This window comes from Cygnus olor, chromosome 2 (assembly GCF_009769625.2).
Source record: "Cygnus olor isolate bCygOlo1 chromosome 2, bCygOlo1.pri.v2, whole genome shotgun sequence".
Lineage (NCBI taxonomy): Eukaryota > Metazoa > Chordata > Aves > Anseriformes > Anatidae > Cygnus > Cygnus olor.
Window position 1 is genome coordinate 55,308,235 of NC_049170.1, and position 12,964 is coordinate 55,321,198.

A 12,964-nucleotide genomic window follows, 5' to 3' on the forward strand; every position below is an offset into this window, starting at 1 on the left:
TTTCAAGTTGAAAAAGTCATACAGCTTTCCTATCCAGCAAACCTTTTAATAAATTTGCTTAGGGGCTGCTCTTTGCCCAAAACAAAGGCTTGCAAAGCACAGCCAGTATTGGAAAGGACAGGAGAAAGGGAATGGGGAGAGGAAGAGCAAAGAAGAAAACCTATTGAGGCAAGATGGAGCCAGGAGCTCAGGAGGCGGATTTAGAAGGGCTGTATTTCCCTCTACTCTCCCACCCCCTGCTACACTGTCCTGCCTGCTGTCCACTGTTCCCTGTCTGCTCTCTCCAGAGAGCTGGTACTTAAGTGTGCTGTGCTGCAGAAACACACAGAACACAAGAGACTGGGGCTGTGTAGAAGAAATTATTTAATAGCTTATTTTAAATAACATGACAATGTCAACACGTGAACAATTTACACCTATGGCACAGAATATCCTGTTGTTCTGCTATATGTCCTGTGCATACGTGTGGAAAAAGAAACAAACACTGTCACATCGTGAGCTTCAGTATATAATCAAGGTTTAGACTTTCTTTTTTAAGAAACAGTTTGACATTGAAACAGAGCAATGATATATAAACAAAACAAGTTTTAAATAAGTTCCTAACCGTGTTCTCTACTGAAAGCTATTTTTTAAAAATCACTTTTACATCTATAAATACATAGTACAAAAATGCAAGTTTACAAGCCATTTTTCTCCAAAAGATTTATGCCACTTGAAGTTTTAAGTAGGAACATTTCTCCAACATGCCACATGCATTTAAGAGCAATAATATTAAGTATTTACACATAAAGTTATGAAGTGTTTGGGAATATAAATTAGTAACAAGACACTGACAAAAATACTCTCACTATAAAATAAATAATTCAACAGCTTTACATATGAGGGTATCTATAATATTATACAAACATAATATACGAGACTGTACGACTTGATCTTGTAGTTGCTCATATCTGTCACTTGAGCATCAGAGTAATGCCAGCACAGTAAAAAAGCTACTTTATGCGGCTACCTGTATGCTGAAAATCAGGTGCCCATAACTAGCTTACTGGAATGGATCCTGACTGAAATGGTTCCTGATGAGAACAAGCTCCACAGAAAATCTGGTGTGAATGAATGTGCGTAGTTTTATTCTTGTGAGCTGAGATACTGTTGGCACTCAGGGTCTCCTTTCAGTTCTGGAGATCCAGGAATTTTTCTTCCAGTTTTTGGATAGACACACCAGCACCCAGCAGAGTCTCCATCTAGTGAAGTCTCACACTAGGATTATTAGGAATAAATAAATAAATAAATAAATAAACACACACAGAATAAGTAATTGAGAAAACTTACTACGGGATGCTACAAGTAGAGCTGTAGAACTAGGACTGGAAACTCAGGAAATGCCACACATGGACTCATTTGGAACGTAGTGATCCTTGCTCTGACATAGCCCCTAACCAGCACACTTGATTAGGGAGCCTTGATCCAAGCTCAGCTACCATAAGAGCAACAACAAATGCAAAACAGTTTGCCCACTCCTTGACAAACAATAGTATAAAACAGCCATGTCTTCTAGTGTAAAAAACTGAAGGAAAGAAGAATATACAAGCTAGAGAGATGAAAGCAATGGCTTGATGGCCTGATGCTTCATGCACAGAAGGAAATAGGATTCTTTCTTGGGATAAGGGGAGTTAGATTTCTGTCCATGCCTGGTTAGATCCCAGGTCACAGTGAGTCACATGGTAGTGCCATGCTCTAAAACAAGGAATCTCAGTGACACAGATTTATGCAAACCTACTAAATTTGTGTGCACAACCTGTGGTTATTTTTTGTACTTTTAGAAGGCTAATGTTGCTCCAGAGAGTTTTGTCACTGCAAATGTATTTTACTGCGGGAGCTGAGAACCTCCTATCTCCATAGTGATTTTTACATATACAATGAACAACGCAGGCAATGTGGTGGATATTATGCATTAACATCAACTGTGAATATGCTAACAAATTAGTTACATGGAGCTTGACTTGGCCTGGGAACAGACAGAGTTAAAAGATCTTAGAGAAGGCTTTGCATACACCTGTTCTGTGAATGGAGAAGACTCCTGCCTCCATTTTTATCAGCCCAGAGCATGCAGCTCGCTTTTAAGAGAAAGACAAACCATCTGTTCCTACTACAAAGTATCCCTGTTTTCACGACATTTTCCAGCAGCTGCAAACTTGTGAGCTCGAGAGAAGGGGGCTATGAAAGGGCTATGTCAGACTACTCGCAGCACTGCTGTGAGCAGACAGGAAAAAAGCACATACCTGTTTACTGTTGTAAAATCCATTCTTGTTGCAGTTGGGCAAATAGAATTTGTAAATGTCCCCTTCTCTTCTCTGCTGAGCTTTTGCCAATTTATACAGGGCTCTGTAGAGCTCCTTCTGACAAGGTCCCTGCAGGAATATCATTCAAAAATTGTCAGTAATGAAATCAGAAGGAGAAGCCAACCAAAAAAAAAAAAAAAAGTGATTAGTATAGAAGTAGAAAAAAGCTGAAAATCATTATTAGTCATACAGTCTGCACCAGGCTGCTTTGCATGTAGTTTCTACATGTTTCAATAGGAGCACAGCCAGAAAACTCTGATGTTCCATTTAGGCCTTTGTTTTTATTCTTTGAAGTATTTTCTGTCCTCAGAAACACAAGGATTTAAGTCCTTAAATTGCCACACAAGGAAATTTAACCTGTACTGAGTAAACACATTACTGCTCAGAGGGTACAATATCTCCTATTATGGGGAGGTGCGTGTTAGGAGGCTGGTGTACGTGAGGCTGGCCACGTTTTCTGGGTTGCCATGGTCTGGGTTGTTCTGTTGATGTATGGAGAATAGGTGCAAGACATATATAGACAGTACAAGAGCAAACATCTGAACGTTTGTTATCTTTTGTACAGGACATGGCCGTCACCAAAGCAGAGTGGAGAGCACTGCTGTGGCTCCGAGACCCAGGCTCAAAGTACCTCGAACTGGGAATGAAAAACTGTTTGCATGTCTCTCTTTTCCAGCTTTTTCAAGTCACAACTACTGTTTCATTAATAGTGCCTAACATGTTAAAATGAATGAAAGGCGAGGAGAAGACTGAACAAATATTTTTATTTGGGAGCGAAAATAATCTCATCCTCTGCTTTTGAAAAACCTCCCTTCACATAAGCAGTCCTGTTCAAGTCAATGGGTTTATCTGTAGTTCTAGGTCAGAAAAACAGAAGCCTAAAAATCAGAATTGGAGCTAACAGCACTTAATAAGCATAGTCCAAACTAAATCGGTGCTTAAATTCTGCTCTGGGTGGTGGTGGGGGGGGGGGGGGGGGAGGGCTGAGGGATGCGTGCGTGCAAGAGAGAGAGAGAGCATTATGAAAGCAGGCTTTCCGTCGTGCACAATCCTAATTCAACTTCATGCCGCCGGGGCGCGGGTTTACGCCGGCCTGCCCGGGACTACTCTAACGGTGGTTCTTTGGTGCCCTCAAGTGGCACCAGAACCTACTTGCTCACATCCCACATGCCCACTAAGCACTGCAATTTTGCAGTGCTGAAGGTAAAAGTGAAGTTTAATTGCTGAGCTTTATGTCTTTTATGTGCATTTCTTGTGAAAGAAATAAATATTTTGGTTTGCACTGGTGTCTCATCAATGTTTGTATGTAAGTATTCCTTTTTACTTCACTGAACACTGGACCAGGCACAAATATCTTCTTTTTTTTTTTTTTTTTTGGATTAAAACAAGAAAGAATTCCAAGATTGTAATATGGGTTTCTGAAAATTAAGGAACCATGTAGTAATCTGATATTAATTGCAGAGAAAGATTCAGACTCTACAAGGACTCTGTATTGAACAGATCTGATGCACACCTGTTTTTATAGCTCCTGCCATTTCGCCTGTTCCTCAGGCATCTGATGAAGGCATTCCAAAAGAAGCCTGTTTGCTAGCTATCCAAAATGCCAACATTTTGGTGTTGCTGTTGGAGTTTCATGCACTTTTTCATTTTGTATTCAGAATCAGTAACTTCTACTGAAGTGGTCTATAAAAAGCTTGCAAACAAAACCAAAATCAACAAAAACAACAACAACAAAAAACCCTACCTGCTCTTCCATTTCTTGAGTTCAGATATTCTCTTTGCTTTCATGTTTTCATATGCAGTGATGGCATTCCAGGGAATGGATTTGTCCTGGCCTATGGGAAACATCATCTGATAGTTCAGCATCTGATCCTGTGTCATTTCAGTGCTTTCTAAAGGTATATCCTCAGGTTCGATAGAGTCTGGAAATGAATGATATTTAAGTGAGATAAGGAAAAAGAAGAAAAATCAAAACCATCAACCAAAACATATAATGTCTAAGACGGTTCCACTTCACTAGCTCTTGAAGGAGTAATAATTTACATTAAACATTTTGTTGTAAATTCATATAAGGACACGTGAGCTGTTCTCTAACAAGCTGGTTATTTTATAAATATTTGGAATCACACTAATACCAAAGATTAAGCTCCAGCTAGTCTGTTAAAAATTAAAAATTTTTATTGACCACAGTGGGTTGTAGTCACTTTGCTAAATGAGTAAAGACTGGAGTGAAACTTGTAATGGACTTAGATTCTTAACAGCATGATGTGTTTCAGTTCTTATTTAGGAGATGAATTAGTCCAGACCTGATCCATGACATCCTGTACTTTGTTCTGTGGCTTGCCTCACAGAGGGCTAGAAATTCACAAGATATGGCAGAAGCTCATGGTGGCCTGCAGTGGAACAAATAGCTAGGGAGTGGAAGAAGCTGTTTGGATCTCCCTGAGCATGGCCCACGTGCCCATGCCTTAGTGTGTGAACTCTTCCACTGGGAACAGAAGTTCCTTCTCTTAGCAGGAACTCATCATGGGCTAAAAGTTTGACATGTGTAAATAACTTGCTGGGTCAAAGCTGTAAATAATTATCCAATGGAAAAAAAATGGAAGAGAAAGATTGAGGAGGGAATGGAAAAAAAAGAATAAAAACAAAGAATGAATAAAAACAAATATTATAGCTTTTTAGCTGATGGAGGTTTAAACACTCAGTTTAGTTGCTGTTCTCTCCAATCCCCACCTTCTCAAGTACAAGAGAAACTCAACTTACTACCACCAGTGGCCATTGTTATTTCCAGTCAACCATGATTATTTCTGTAATGCCTACTGAGTTACCTTCATCACCGCTGCATGATTGCCGCAACATAGCAGCAATGATGGTAAGAATGTTAATAAACAGTGAAAATAATAATAAACACTGAAAAATAGTAATAAACACTGAAAAGGTTTCTGGTCATTATCATTTGGCATAAGATGCTTGATACAGCTTTTTGCTCAAAGAAATTTGGTTAGCAATGCGCTATTTAATATACTTTCCATTCTGAAAATGAACCCAAATGCAATGCCTATCTAGAAAACATTTGTAGCAGTCTAGTTGCTATTTACTATTAAGGCAGAACAATCTCTAGAGTCCCAGAAACCTCACTCTGATTAGCCTGCATCGTCCCATTGCAACACTTCATCTTCTTGTGTGTGGCATAAAAGCCTGCTTTGCCTGCCTCGCACTGATCTGAGCGTGTTCGCCTTGAAAACGCTGCCTGCCTTCCCTGTTTCTGTAGCAAGTGCCTAACTTTGTCCTCTTTTTTTCCCAGGCTTGTGACTTCCAGCGCCTGCAGCCTTTCCCCTGGCACAAAGCACATCCCTCCTGGAAAGACCTCGTTCCCCCGCCCGGCCGGGGAGGAGCGGGGCGCAGCAACTCCCCGGCACGGAGCGGGGCCGCGACCGCGCCGTACCTGTCAGCTCCGCCGCGCGCATCCCTCCGGCCGCGCTGGCGGGCAGGCACGTCCCGTGCCCCCGGATGAGGGCGGAGAGGGGCCGGGGCTCACCCGCAGGGACGTGGCAGCGGAGCCCTTGGCGGCAGCGGGCTGTGTACACCCCGCACGGCTGTCCCGGCCCGAGGGCGCAGGTCTGGCAGCAGCCGCAGCCGGGCTGCCGAGCAGCCTCCAGGCAGCCGGGCGCGACGGGAGGGCAGAGGGCGAGCTTCTCCTGGGTGCACGGGGCGCAGTGCACGGGCTGCAGGGCCACGCCGGCGGCGAGGCGAGGGCCCAGGAGCGCCGGCAGCAGCAGGGACGGCAGCCAGCAGCGGCGCAGCAGAGCCCGCAGGCTGCTCATGTCGCTGATAAGGAGGGACGGCAGAGAGGGCAGCTCGGCAGGCTGGGGAGCAGGAGGCAGTTTACATACATTCAGCTCGGCCGAGCCATTTATACAATGCTTTGCTTGGCTATTAATCTTTAACCCCGAGTTAACTATTATCTGAACAAGAGAGCTAGAGAAACATAATTTCACTGGCGGTTCAAATCCCTGACCACTCTTCCCCTCCCCTTTCACTTTCCCCCTTTATCTTTTTTTCTTTCCTCCAGACATTCAGGAATGCTTTTATTCCCTCACCCCACCTCTGCCCTAGCATAGTTAACAGGAAAAAATGCGGTGGGGGTGGAGGGGAAACGGGCAGAGGGGAATGGATGAGTGGGGGGTATCCCCTCCCCTTTTGCCTGTCACAAATGTCTCTTGTTCTTGACATTTGATAACAATGTAAATGTTTAAAAAAGAGGAGGGGGAGAGAGAGGAGGAGGGAAATCCCATTGAAACTGAAGCAGCTGACTTCATATTTCCACAGCAACAAATGCAACAAACCCTTGTTGAATTTTCATCATGTGCCTGCAGGTTAGGAGGACACTGACATACCAAAGAGGGGGCCCCAAGGGTAATAAAGCCATCGGGATCCTGTAACCACTGTACACATGGACACGGGAGTCCTTGCATTAACCTGCCAGAGGGGCTGCACAGCTGAAACTAAAGGGGTCTTCTGCCTCTGCTGCTGCTGCTGGGATGAGGATTATCAGTCCTCAAAACATGCACTTGGGGTAAAATAACGTTGGTCAAACAAACCAGAGAGAAATGAAATAATTCTGCTTTTCTCTCTGTCCTGTTACCCTCTCCATCTACTCATATTTCACCTTTTTTTTTTTTTTTTCTTTTCTCCTTTGCATGCAGTGGTTGTCACTATAATAAAAGCAAAAGCATTCAAACTTCACTGTGCTGAGCAGATAATTTTATCCTGGTATTTGCAGTATGTACTAAGCTTGAAATAGCAAATTCCACTGTCAAGTAATCTAAAGTAACATTATTTTTGTTTATTTGTTTTTGTTTTGTTTTTGCATTTAGTTCTTAGTTTTCTGTTGCAAATGTGTCATTCATGTGAAAGAAAGTGAAGCAGAACTGCAGAGCATTCTTTCATATTTTATTTTTCACTTCTGTTTCTCTGGTACTGACGCCAAAGTTTTTTATTTATAATGTAGTTTTTGTTGCCTTTTTAACTCCTTGTATTCTTAAGTCAGTTCTTGAAGTAGTCTTATTAGTTACAGATTTTTACAACTTGAAGAGATTTTTTCACCTTACTACTTCATCTAACAGTTTTATTTTTCCAATTTTCAGCCTTTTAATGGAATAAAAAAAATCATCTTCAAAAGCTCAGGATATTCAGCTGAATATGCAAAAGATAGCAGCCCTTCAAACTCACTTTCATTTTTAAGGATATTGAACAAAACTTTTTAAAAAATAATTCTGTAGAATTCATATGTCTATGACTGGGAGAAGATTCTGGCTGAAAAACTGTGGTATGACAATTTCCGCACAAAACCACAGCAATTAGACTTTTCAAGCTATAATGCTTATTTTCCCCTTTCATCTATATTTTCTTCATGTACATCTGCCATGGGAAATGATGCTCCACCTATCACTCAATGTGAAGTGAAGAATATATAAAAGTATACCTTCTTCCCTCCCTCCCTCTTTTCTGTAAAAGAAAACAATGCAAAACAAAATCTGTTTTGTGAAGAAACATGAAGAAAAAAAAATATAAATAACCCAGTAGACCCAGTTGTAAAATGACAAAGACCCAAAGATCTCATATACATATGAGATAATATACATATACATATACACGTATATGTGCATGGATGTATTCATTCACTTACCTATCTCTAGATAGTTGGAGTCTCTGCTAGATAGCTTTGTAGCAACAGAATTGAGTATCATAATTCTATTGACTGCCTATCATAAGCTTCTTGCCTATGAAATGACTGTACTCTAGAGTGACTGCTATGGTCCTGACTGCAGTTTTTCTTCCTTTGCTTTAAAAAGGGAACATGAACTGAGAAGAAATTGCTTCTAATGATATATTTGAAACACATCTGTAAAAAGTTTTTTAACTCATCACCATCTTTTTTAATTGACTGGACAAAGAGAAGCTTAGTGCAAGACTGGAGCCTTTGTCTGATGTGCAGGCCTATGTCACAAAACTTCCATTAGTTTGAACGGAAGTTCTTCCAAACCATAATCCTGTTTCCATGTCTTCGGCATACTTGTCATTGCTGGGGGGCAGCTGGCAGTATCTGAACTGCCCAGGCAATTCCTAACAACTGGCAGCCTTCTAGAAGACAGATTTTCTCCAACTTACCCTGTAATGATAAACAACCCCCCATGCACCCACTCCAATTACAAAATATTTTGAAGGTGTGTTTATTTTGTTTCCTTTATGATCGCAGTTCAACTCTAAATGATGGGTTAACCATGTTTTTTTTTTGTTGTTGTTGTTTTTTGTTTTGTTTTGTTTTGTTTTTAGTTTGTTTGTTTGTTTTAATTTGCTGTCCTTTGTACAATCACAGTGAGGAAACCTCATTTTCCTAAAGCAAAATTGGTAAGCAATTGCCTACCCGCACAGGAGATAGACACTTAAAATCTATCCCTTCATCTTTCATTTACAGAAATGTAAAGAACATACTTCAGGACAGGTTATAATAACGTAGGACAGTATCAATCAACAAAGCAGTGTATTCGTATAGGTTGTAAGACGTCAGTGAAGTGAAAGTAGTGTATATGTTTATGTAGACTCTGTCTGATGTAATACTACAACTCACCTACCAATCTTCATCTCTGACCCTAACATTGCCTTAAAGAACACAAACAGATAAGAGTCAGGAGGTTAAAAACATCCATAATGTAAAACTATGTTTACTGAAGACTTTTGGTGGTAATTTTTAGATGTTCCAACTGGCGTCCTCTAATTTGAACCACTAATCAAGTGACACTACATGAATCCTAAGCAAGGGTTACTTTACTACAAGACTGTTCCCATTGATTTCTCAACAATTCTTAACCAATGTTCTCATATTTCATGTTCTTTTTTTTCTTTAAAGCTGCATGAAATGACTCATAAAACTTAAAGTTTTATATGTTTATGTACAAGTGATCTTTATCCTCTAATCACCAAAAATTCAACTGGCTTGCCAAATAATTTCCTAATGGGACTGCTTCACTGGAATGTTTAAAATACCCCAAACAAACAATGGAATATCCTTATAATTTTACCTTTGGTAAGAAACTGATCCTGAATTGTAAGTTTAATATCTAAAATTACTATGTGATGTACGTACATACAAGTACACATATACATATATGGCATCTAGCATATGAAGAGAAACAGCTATAGAGACATGAAAAACCTACTCTCTTCTTTCTCATTTGTCCCCTGTCAAAGATACTTTGTGACAGCTCTATGGATTATTAGGATTTTTTTTTTTTTTATCCAAGTAATTCACAATACTGAGGTTACTGATGAATAATTCAAGTGTTTATTGATTGCTTTTTTTTCATAATTTTCACTTTGCAACAATGACATGTCTTTTGGTATTATTTTTCTATTCTGGTTGGATAAGCACAAGTTTTAGATTCTGGATGCAGATAAGGACGTTCCACATTTGTTTTGCACTGATATTTTCTAACTTTTGCAGACTGACTTTTGGCATTTTCTCCCAGCAATTAGTTTTTTTTTTTTTTTTGTTATAAAATATTTTAGAAATAATTAGGTGATTTTGGTGCAGAAGCTCCAGTGAGAAAAGTGAGGTATGTCTCATGGACATACTAGCTAAGGAAGCCTCCCTGTGTCAAACCATGGGTAATCTAGTTAAAAGGGGGGAGAAGAGGAGGAGTCATTTATTTCAGTGGTGGTGCCTGAAGCATTTGTGCATTGAATAAAATGTCTTGTTTACAAAGTTGTGTGTCCACAGAGCAATCAGATAATTATTTTCAAAAATAGTGATCTCTGCTGGCAAGAAAGGATAAAAACCAGTTTAATCATGCTGGGGGCTGGGGGCATCATTTACTATAGCCAGTTACACAGCTATGGAGAAAAGTGGCTGTGGAAAAACAGCCAATAATAATAAATTTATACTGGTTTATACATCATCAGATGCAGTGTTGGATGTTCCTTTTCACACTAAAGAGGCTGTGTTTCTAAAGAAGTCTACTGGTAACCCAAAAATTCAGTGCCATGGGTGCCACAAACGTTTAGGATAGGTTCAAATTCCTGATCTTCTGATGTGCAGGAGGCTTTTCTCCTCCATGACAATCTTTGCCTGTTAGTGCTAGAAACTAAAGGTACTGTTCTTTCCTCTTTTTATCTTTTCTGTAATGTTAACAAAAGTAGGACTAAGTCACAAGACCCAGACCACAGTAAGCCAAGAGGCCCGTTTTCTTGGGTATCCTGTGAAGTGGGAAACCAAAACTTGTGTACAAACATGCCTGAACTATGCCTACTACAGGAAGAGGGGCTAAGCTGAAGACTGCAGCCTGAAAGTCTCAGCAAGAGGGTAAGAGAGCTGCTCCATACACCAAAATGACAAGCTGTTAAAACAGGAGATTATATTTCCCTGAATTATTTACAGTTGTCTTCTACATTTAGGCTGTTCACCCCTGCACTGGTTTTTGCAGAAATAAAACAGTTCACTCAGCTGCTTTTGTGAAAAAATCTGTCCCTGCTTTATGTCCTGGGGTATTTCTGATTTCAGCAATATCACTTAGTTATTGTTATCATCAGTAGAGTCACTAGGAGTACCAAGAGTACTTTTCAAGTTTCAGAGCTTCTAATTGTTTCCCCAGGGCATGAGGGACAGGACTTCAGGGTTTCAGTCAATTCTAGAGATGTCAAGGCTTGCACAGAAATGAAACCAGGAAGCCTGCTACTGGAATTCAGGGTTGCCTTAGCTATTCAAACATAACTACCATTGAATTAGTATCTGATAGTTACCAAGAGTGAAATATTTTGATGCTCAGTGCAACCTAAATCTATGTATATTTACAGTTTCTAGCTGTTTGTAGGGGACCCACAGTGAAATTTAGGCAAGTTCATACTGTCCATAGGAAAAAAAGATGCCAAAGGTTGTGGCCTTTGCTTGGGACCCCTGAACCTTTCACTGAGGGGACCAAGATTTGCTTTCTGGGGGAAGAGGTAGAACAGGATGAAGACGAAATAACTGTGGGACACAACATTCTTGTTCAGGAAGGTCACCCTATGTGGCACATACTTTTGGGCAAATACACTTCAGCAAGCACTTCAGAGAAAACTGAAGTTGCTAACTTGGCTTGTCAGCAGAACACTTAAAACTGCATAGGCTCCTTGAAGAGGTGCACATTTTGCAAATAGAGACCTGAAGTAGTTAATCCACCCTGTGATTATATCAAAATCACACTGGAGATAAGACTGAATATTACACGAATATTTGTCTGACCTAGTGTACAAATAATCTCTGCCATCAAACACACAGATCACAGAGTTACTGGATTAAAAAAAAAAAAAATCAATAAAATTAATGTATAATGAAACAAAGTAAAAAGCCAAGATTAGATTTCCAAGGCACTTTGTTACAGATGAAAGCAGTGCCTCTCTTTACAAACAGAAACTTGACCACATTTAATAAATATTCAATAAATTTTGCCTTCTGTAGCAAAACCATGTAGAAAAGCATAAAATTTCTAATGACCCACAGCTCATTAATGATGTTTCAGTCATAAAAATTAAGACAGTCACAGAGAAGAATTATTTGATGTCTCAAAAGATTTGTTTCATGAAATCTAATTGAGCTGTTGTAACTATGTAATATTAAATTTAAGGTTTTAATTTGAATGTTGGTTTTGCTGTTGTTGTTATGATTAGTGACTGAGAGACTATGACGTTTGTTCCCAAAACCAAACAATGCCCCCAACACAACTTCCTTATTAATGTAATTTACTACTTTTTTATATATAACATTGCTTTTTATCCCCTCTGATTTAATAGCTTTCTCAGTGTCAAAGGTACCTAGTGAAAATACATTCCACAGACTCCTTAAGGATATGCAAAAAAGCACACCTTTTAAAATAATACAGAACAACCTATTCAACTCTTCTCCAAACATAGTCATGACAACCTTATCATTTTGCCAGTCTCATGTAAGGATTTTTCTCTGTGTTCTAATACATTTTTTTTCATCACCCAGTTGTGGACAAAAAAAAAGAAAAAAAAAACACCCCACCTGCTACTGGATGTACTAGTCAAGGTCAGGATACACTATTGATTTGTATGCTTGCATCATAACCTTTGTAGTATTATTTCCAGTCCTACTCGCTTAGTGATCTTTTTTTCCAGCTACTCAGGGCTATTCAGGTTGCCAAACAGCACTTCTTTCTCCTTTCTCCACCATCCCAGTTTCACCCTTTCTTTCTTTCCTCTGGCATAATTACAATTATAATGTGATTAAAAAGCTTATATAGTGTGTGCAGTGGATTTGTGTGCGAGTTGTTTCTGTTTGTTTTTCTTAGAGAAGACCAACAACTGCAAAAACACCAGTCTATTTTGTAATGAATACCATCACCCAGCACCAGCTTGATTTAGTTGTATACTGTATGGTGCTCTCTTGTCAGGGAAGTATACTTTGAAAGCTATTTTACCTAGGCATTTTTTTGATCCAGTTCCTCTCCCAGTAAATTTATCAGCAGTGCTGCCCATACTTTTTTTTCCCTCTGTCTGAATCCACATCTTCTTTCCATAGTAGAAAGCTGGAATATTCTGTTTCTAGGAAAAAAAAAAAAAAAAAA

General features: G+C 39.6%; 1 protein-coding gene across 2 annotated transcripts; it reads right to left on the bottom strand.

Annotated features, from left to right (window-relative positions):
- Positions 1-348: 348 nt before the first annotated feature.
- Positions 349-6,620, bottom strand: IGFBP1 (insulin like growth factor binding protein 1). Of its 2 annotated transcripts, none has more exons than XM_040549577.1 (4): positions 5,785-6,620; positions 4,087-4,261; positions 2,280-2,412; positions 349-1,257 (listed from the first exon to the last, which is right to left on the bottom strand). In XM_040549577.1, exons 1-4 carry the CDS (start codon positions 6,161-6,163, stop codon positions 1,126-1,128), a joined length of 819 nt encoding a protein of 272 aa, XP_040405511.1. In that variant the 5' UTR covers positions 6,164-6,620; the 3' UTR covers positions 349-1,125. The 2 variants fall into 2 exon arrangements, with proteins under 2 accessions (XP_040405511.1, XP_040405510.1); XM_040549576.1 differs by having other exon boundaries at positions 2,280-2,408; positions 4,084-4,261; positions 5,785-6,609.
- Positions 6,621-12,964: the final 6,344 nt, after the last annotated feature.

Excerpts from the sequence above, each read along its gene's own strand:
- IGFBP1 (XM_040549577.1), bottom strand. The coding sequence starts at position 6,163 with ATGAGCAGCCTGCGGGCTCTGCTGCGCCGCTGCTGGCTGCCGTCCCTG. Across the intron at positions 4,262-5,784 it reads GCGCGCGGCGGAGCTGACAG|ACTCTATCGAACCTGAGGAT; the intron begins GTACGGCGCGGT and ends ATTCATTTCCAG. Across the intron at positions 2,413-4,086 it reads GAACTCAAGAAATGGAAGAG|GCAGGGACCTTGTCAGAAGG; the intron begins CAGGTAGGGTTT and ends AATGATATTCCT.